The sequence below is a fragment of the Eptesicus fuscus genome, chromosome 7, assembly GCF_027574615.1.
Source record: "Eptesicus fuscus isolate TK198812 chromosome 7, DD_ASM_mEF_20220401, whole genome shotgun sequence".
NCBI classification, from domain to species: Eukaryota; Metazoa; Chordata; class Mammalia; order Chiroptera; family Vespertilionidae; genus Eptesicus; species Eptesicus fuscus.
In genome coordinates this window covers 4,945,280-4,952,939 of record NC_072479.1, presented here as the reverse complement: position 1 = coordinate 4,952,939, position 7,660 = coordinate 4,945,280, and the positions used below count along the sequence as shown (strand labels likewise).

General features: G+C 51.7%; 1 protein-coding gene across 2 annotated transcripts; it reads right to left on the bottom strand.

The window, feature by feature from the left end:
* Positions 1 to 669: 669 nt before the first annotated feature.
* On the bottom strand, positions 670 to 5,807 carry GJB2 (gap junction protein beta 2). 2 transcript variants are annotated; one of them, XM_054718698.1, is made up of 2 exons: positions 5,577 to 5,807; positions 670 to 2,719 (listed from the first exon to the last, which is right to left on the bottom strand). In XM_054718698.1, exon 2 carries the CDS (start codon positions 2,698 to 2,700, stop codon positions 2,020 to 2,022), a length of 681 nt encoding a protein of 226 aa, XP_054574673.1. In that variant the 5' UTR covers positions 2,701 to 2,719; positions 5,577 to 5,807; the 3' UTR covers positions 670 to 2,019. The 2 variants fall into 2 exon arrangements, with proteins under 2 accessions (XP_054574673.1, XP_054574672.1); XM_054718697.1 differs by lacking the exon at positions 5,577 to 5,807 and adding an exon at positions 4,212 to 4,553.
* Between the last annotated feature and the right edge of the window lie 1,853 nt (positions 5,808 to 7,660).

Sequence of the window (7,660 nt, the reverse complement as noted above, 5' to 3'; positions counted from 1 at the left end):
AGAATACCTGAAGGCCTTAGACTAAGGACAGGGCTAGCACTGCTGTCTTGGGGAGAGTGCCTGAGGGACACCCACAAAGGGACAGCTGAAGCGCTGGTTTTATTTCCCATGGAAGTGGGTACCAAGGAGTAAAAAGGAGTTTCTAAGACTAGCTTCGATTACATACAAACACACAGAAAGACAATCCTGCAGAAAAGACATCTGATAGAATTTTTCTCATGCCTCAGCCAACCTTTAGCAAGAATATCATTTTAAAGTGTTAGTTCCCAGGATTCTAGGAGCCACATTGGTCATGTGAACCCAGCCTGACATCCGCCAAGCTGCAAACCCAATCTGCACACCACACTGTGAATGTGTTTGTAAAAAAACCTGTTGTGGTCAGCAGGGGGTTCTTTCTCCCTTCCCTGCCACGCTGTCTAGTGACAGAGCTTTGCTGTCACTGGGCAGAAGATCTGAGGATGGTGAACAGACAACCTGGAAACTTACCTTCTTGGTGTCATTACGCTTAAAATATGAAACTCCTTATACAAAACTGACTACAGATGACATTAAAATGTGCTATTATATTAAAAACTGTAGTAAATTTTAAATAACTATTACTGTATATAAATCTATATTTTAAGATTTTAAATATTTGAGACATTACAAAATTATTTAGTTACAAGCATGTACTTAAAGCTATTGTTTATTATTACAAAAATATTTTTATAATGCTATTCTTGGCAAAAGAAAAAATGTTTACCCTCATTGAAGAATGTTGAGTACAATTTTTTGGAAACCAGGTCAAGCATCATGATAATAATACTAAGGTTCAATGTGTCCTAGAGAAATGCTAAATATATCTAAACCATAGTGTCTATTTTTTAAAATGTCTATTAATTCTATTTTCACTTTTAAAAAATTGGAAGCTGAAGAGGAAAGCAAACAAACTTTTAAAATAGATGAAACTCATATTTTAATCACCAGAATTTAGAGTCTAGTCTTTCCATCTGTTCTTTAAAAATAGAACCTCCCCCCCCACCCCCACCCCCATTTTGTTTTGTACTGTGGCAACAAAATAGTCCTAAACAACTGCTTTAAATCAGTGTTCCCACCCTTTACCAGTCATGGAAAAGGCAAATGTTGAAAAGATAGACAGGGTGTCTTGAGCCAGCCTGTAGTTGGTGGCAGTTGGTGATACATTGTCTATATTTCTCCTCCAAAATTACACCTAAAGTTGTGAAATGAGGCCATTGGCTGTCAAGCCATCACTAAGAACTGCTAGTTTATTTCATGTGAGAGAGGTGGTAATGCTTTTGTGGACTACATACCACAGTTAATACAGTGGCCCTGCAAATTATTCATAACCGAGAGGCCACATTTTAAATGCAATGATAGTATCTAATTACACACCATTTACATATCATTATCGGAGCCTTTGAAATAGCAGGAATGTATAATGGTTTTCAGAATGTCTTGTAGACCAAAAGAATGTATTTTCAAGTGTTCACTTAAAAAAAAGTATGACAGTTTGAAGCATTAGGTAACCTTGTCCATCGTTAGAGACTAGAACTTCCAAAGTGAATAAAAGAACCAAGGTTATCTAGTTTACCTTTAATTAATGGGAAAATGGCCAAAAGAACCATAAGAGGAGCAACCCACTCTCCTCAGCATTCTCTTTAGGACCTGCTGTTTCTCTCCTTTCCTCAAAGAAATAGAAACAAATGCCAATATTCTTTCTTCAAAATATGAAATTACCTTGCACGAATAACCTCTACCAGCACAGGGTGTCACTGGAACTAATTTGAGTAAAAATCAATATAGGCATAGGATCAAGTCTTTGTTTTTTAAGTTTAGGAGAGAAGGGTGCCATCAGAGGCACTTGGAATTTTACGTGAGAGCTACAGAAGTTTCAATCGGATACATTTAAGATAAAAATCTTGACCTTGGGAAATGCTGGTGACTCGGCCTTGACAACTAAGCACTGATTGCCTCATTCTTTTCCTGCTGTCTATTTTTATCTAATAGTTGGATAATGTTTTAAACTGGTTTTTTTGACTTTCCAGAACAATATCTGATTAGCAAATAACACAATTCAGTGACATTCAGCAGTATGCAAATGCCAGACACCGCAATCATGAACACGGTGAAGACAGTCTTTTCTGTGGGCCTGGAGACAAAGCAGTCCACGGTATTGGGACACGGCCAGGCGTTACATTTCACCAAACGCTGCATGGAGAACCCGTCATACATGATGTAGAAGACGTACATGAAGACAGCTTCAAAGATGACCCGGAAGAAGATGCTGCTGGTGTAGGTCCACCACAGTGACCCTTCAATTCGGACCTTCTGGTTTTTGATCTCTTCGATGTCTTTATACTCACTCTTTATCTCCCCCTTAATGAACTTCCTTTTCTTCTCATGCCTGTGGTAGGCCACATGCATGGCCACCAAGAGAGCCGGTGTGGACACGAAGATCAGCTGCAGGGCCCAGAGCCGTATGTGGGAGATGGGGAAGTAGTGATCATAGCACACGTTCTTGCACCCGGGCTGCAGAGTGTTGCAGACAAAGTCAGCCTGCTCATCTCCCCACACTTCCTTTGCAGCTACAACCAGGATCATAATGCGGAAGATGAAGAGGACGGTGAGCCAGATTTTCCCAATACTGGTGGAGTGTTTATTGACACCCCCCAGAATAGTGTGCAGAGTGCTCCAATCCATCTTCTGGGGGCAGTTCGCTCTGGAAAAGACAAGAGAACACAACAGAGGAATGACTCACCAGGGTAGAATCTGGAGGAATTCTCTGGGTAAGTAAGCACCCTTAAGTCTCTTCCTGAGCAAACAGCAACTCTTACCGAACCTCACCCCAAAGGTGAAAACCACACCAACTTAATTTGCCATAGGATTAAAAGGATGGTTCCCAAACCACCTTGAACCTGTGTTTATGTATTTTCCAATAAAGAGCAGCGTATGCTTATTCACCTGAGTAATTCACCCAATCTTGAGCACATAATAAAAATGTGCTCCTAACTTAGAGGCATAATTAGTGCTGATTGATCCCTCAGCAGACACTCCCCGGGCACTCAAAGGGCAGATTTCAACTGTTCAAGTTGCACTTGCTTGTTAGCCTCACCGCATCCCTGGGACTGAGGCTAGCCCCACCAACCTCGCTGTAAAGGTCGGCAGGCCACGTCTCCCTACAGAGCCATTTTCCTTAAACGATTTCAATGAATTGTCATGGACTTGGGATGTAGCAGTGAAATATATGTTACCGATGGTGAAGTTGACATTTGAGGCACCATATGTTAAAATTTCACAAAGGGCCTCACTTCCTTTTTCTATAAGAAAAAGAACAGGTTGGAAACTTTCTGTCCATGGAGAAAAGCCACTACATGCATAGATGTTTGTGAATGTTTTGAGTATGGACTGGTGGTCCTCACCATCGTGCGAAACTGATGGCTACCCGTGTTTCTAGAGAGGCACATTATGGAAAAAAAAAAAAAAGACAATAAATGAAACAAAATGACAGATTTCCTAGTGATGCCCTACAGGGCGACGTCACTGTATTGAACACTGCAGTTCAGAAACCTCGGTGGGGTATGTACATCTTAATGAAAAGGGACTTGAAACCTGTGGGTCAATCTGCCATGAGCCAGTGGCCTTCTCTTCATCCCAAGGTATGAGCTGTCTTCATTTATTCATAGTTACACCCATCGTCTCAATCAGCCGCTCTTCTAACAAGACTCCACTTCCCCACACTCCTGCGAGCAGCCTCTCTCCACCCCTTCTATGCGGGCAGTAACCCTCTCTCTTTTCTTACTTAAAAGCATAATGCTCTCCTCGTTTTGAGCAAGTTGGTTCCTGTCTCCCCATGGACTTCCTAAGCAGGCTCATCACTTAGCCTCATCTCAGGTGGGTCACCAAGATATGGCTGAAGCCATTCAATGCCACCTTGGTCAGATCAGGCAGGCGAGACATAGAGACCAATCATGGACACAAAACTTGAAATGCACTTCAAAAACATTTAGCCTCACTTAGCTTAAAAAAGACAAATATCACTGGAAAAAAGCAGGGATTCAGTCGGGGTTCAGCCCTGACCCTTTAAATACAGTCTGTCTGGCGGTCCTCTTAGGGGTGGACAGTTTAGTCCTGTCCAACAGCAAAACCAAAATTCATAGTCTAATCAAACGATTTTGTGGAATGAGACAGTCCAGTAGACACAGGACACTTACAGAAACAAGCTGTCCATCTGGCTGAAAATGGGGAGCATGGGGGCTTATGCCTTTGTCCTCTTCCAAAGTACCAAACACAGACCCCACACGCTTCTATAAACCAGTCCAACCACCATCAGCTGAGAAAACTAGTGAGTCCTTATCATTGTTGTAGCTGCAACTACCTGTCTGTAGATCCTTTCAGGAAAAGGAGCAAATAAAATTGTAACCCACAAGTGGGATAGGGGCAACGGGCCAAGGTGGGCTAACCAGGATGAAACCTTGGGGAGCTGCTGTCCTGCCCTTCCTGACCTGGCCCCACCACCCGGCCATCGCTGGGAGCGCTGGCAGAGAAGGTTTCCGTTCTTTAGGGAAGGAACGATGCCGAGAAAAGGTAAAAGCAGTTCTTTACCCTAATTTCTTCCCTGTCCCTCCTTTTCCCCGGACAGACCTGACCAGCTGCCTCCACGGAGCGGCCCACCTCTCTCACAGGTGCCTCATTGTGACTTCGCACCTGCGTTTTGATTCAAAGAGCAAGCAGGGAAATGTCTGTGGCCACACATCTGGGACAGATTCCCAACTAAATGGTCCAGCTGTCAGAGACGGGAGACAGCGATGGGGCTTAGGTCCCTCCTCCAGGAGCAGAGGGTTCCTGCCACTGCCTGAAGGAACAGTGTCCTCAGCCCCGAGCGCCCTTCCAGCTAGAACATGCCACCTGGACAGGAAGGCTCTCCGACGGTTCAGGAAAGAGGAACAAGGAAACCGTCCCTCGGGTTCAGGCTGCGGTGCCCGCTCACAGGGCTGGGCCGAGTCCTGGCTGCTCTCCGCAGACTGATGGGAGCGCCCGGTTTGCAAAGGTCACCTCCTCCAGGCAGGACTCCTCCGAACAAATGGAGGCCAGCCTTCCCCTCGGCAGAGACTTCGGCACTGAACCACTCCCGACGGCGTGAGATCAGACTTCCCCAGGACCCTCACCACTACGACCGCCAGCAGCGCTTTGGGAGACGCGGCCCGGCGCCCTCCCCGGCCCCCGGCCCCTCCCCCCAGGGCCCGATTCCAATTTCGAACTCGGGGGAGGGCGTTCCCTCTCAACGAACTCTCTCCGGACCCTGCCCGCCGCCCCACATCCGCCGCCGGGACTGCGGGGACAAAGACCGTGCGGGGGCCTCGGTGCGAGCGGGGTCCACCCGGGGACCCGATCCGGATGCCCACTGCCCCGCCGGCCCGGTCCCTCCCCGCCGGTCCCACAGTCCCCGGACGTCCCAGGTGCTCGGTCCGCGCCGGGTCCCCTCCCCGCCGGGTCCCACAGCTCCCGCCGTCCGTCCGAGACCCGAGTCCCCGCCGGCCTCCCTGCGGGGCTCGGGCGCTCGCGCGGGGCTGGCTCACCAGCAGCGGAGGGCGCGCTCGAGGGGTCTGGGCAGGCCCGGCGGTCCCGTGCGATCCCGCGGGTCCTGGGCAGGCCCGGCGGTCCGGTGCGATCCCGGGGGTCCTGGGCAGGCCCGGCGGTCCCGTGCGATCCCGGGGGTCCTGGCCCGGCCGCCGCCTCGCTCGCTGCGCACAGGGCGCCGCCGCCGGGCTGGGAGTCGAGGCGCAGAGCTCGGCCCCGGTCTCCGCACCTGTGGCGCCAGCGGCGCCTTTTAACCAGACGGCCCGCCCCGCCCGAGCTGGGCGAGAGCCCCGGAGGGGCGGCTCCTCCGCCCGGCCCCCGAGCTCGGGCGGGGCGGGCCCGTGTCGGTCCCGGAGCTCCCCCGGATCCCCGAATCCCCCCTCGTCTCCGAGGCCCCGGAGACCCAGGCCCCGGGGTCCCCAGCTCCCCGGGTCCGCAGGTCCCAGCCCCGTCCGAGGCGGGTGAGACCCTCAGGAGGATGCGGAACTCCGGGGTCGGGCTCCCCGCGTTTGGGGGGTGGGGTCAAAGCATAGTTCTTGCTGTTGTTATTTCTACTGTGTCTCTCAGTAATACATTGGAAGCTGGGCTTTAAGTTAAAAACTATGATTATTAGAACAACAGGCATTCCCAACCGTGTGAAGATTTATTTAGTTTTTAAATCCTCACCTGAGGATATTTTCCCATTGATTTTAGAGAGAGGGGAAGAGAGAGGGAAAGACAGACGGAAACCCGGATGTGAGAGAAACGCATTGATCGCACGCCCCGACCAGGGCCCTGGCCCGGGAGCAGCCTGCAGCCGAGGTACGTGACCTTGACCGGAGCCCACCCGGGGCCCTTGGGCAGCGCACCCGGCCCTCTGTCCAATGGCCGAACCGGGAGGGCGAACCAGCCGGTGAAGACCTAAGTGCAGGCCCTGGGCCCCGGTCCCTGCAGAGTTGCCCCCGGGGCCGGTTCCTTCTTAGGAGTCTGGGGACGGAGGCGAGGAGGTGGCACCGCCAGGCCCGGCCAAGTCTCCACTGCTTTCTCCCCCAGACCCCGCAGGTGAGCTTACCAGCCGCTCCGTGGTTTCTCCATTTCATTCGGCCACTTTCACCAACATGCCCAGGGTGGGACATGCCCAGGGTGGGACATGCCCAGGGTGGGACATGCCCAGGGTGGGACATGCCCAGGGTGGGATATGCCCAGGGTGGGACATGCCCATGGTGGGACATGCCCAGGGTGGGACATGCCCAGGGTGGGATATGCCCAGGGTGGGACATGCCCAGGGTGGGACATGCCCAGGGTGGGACATGCCCAGGGTGGGACATGCCCAGGGTGGGACATGCCCAGGGTGGAAGGCGGAGGCGGCGAGTGGGGTCCATGCCGGCTTTGCCCAGGGCCCTGGGGAAGCGCGGCGGCCCTCTGGCGCTTCTGGAGCTGCCCCTCCGGCCTCCTGCTGCTTCCTCCTCCCGCAGGTGAGAAAGCGCAAGGGGGTGACTCAATTCGGGGTGGGGGAGCCCAGATTACTCCGAAAGGAAAGAAAGAGAACGAGTGACACCTACGACCCTCCTGACCCTGCGCATGCCCCACTGAAGGGCCCAGTGCCAGAGCTTCTGGAGAAGATGGCCGCCAGCGGGGTCCTCCTCAGGGCTGACCCCGGAAGGAGCGAGGCATCATGGCTCACATCTGGTTGGGATTTTGAGGTCTGGAGACGCAGGTGACAAAGAGCGGACATTCACAAAGCAAGTGGGTGGAGACCTGAAGTTGCAAGAGCAGATCGTGTTGGGGACATTGCGCCTGGCCTCGGTGGAACCCTGTCCCTGCGCAGAGCACCAGCGCGGAGGCACCACCGACTTGCCTTTACTTGGGTCCAGTTCTGTGTTAAGCAAAAGGTGATGATGATTCATCCTGACTGGGCAGATGTCGTCTCGGAAATGAATCTCCATCATTGTCACCATGAGCTTGAGGGTTTTGACTTTTCGTTGTAAAACTGGCACCCATTGCCATGGGCCGACTTGAGCCGGCCTTGTACTGGTGCACAGGAGCCCTGTCCTGAGGTCACGACCCCACCTCCCAGCTTTAAGTCTTAGTCTGAAGGGCGTAT

Bases quoted from the DNA above. Each gene is read 5' to 3' on its own strand.
- GJB2 (XM_054718697.1), bottom strand. From the start codon at position 4,249: ATGCTCCCCATTTTCAGCCAGATGGACAGCTTGTTTCT. The intron at 2,720-4,211 runs GTAAGTGTCCTG...TGTCTTTTCCAG, and splicing joins CAGATGGACAGCTTGTTTCT to AGCGAACTGCCCCCAGAAGA.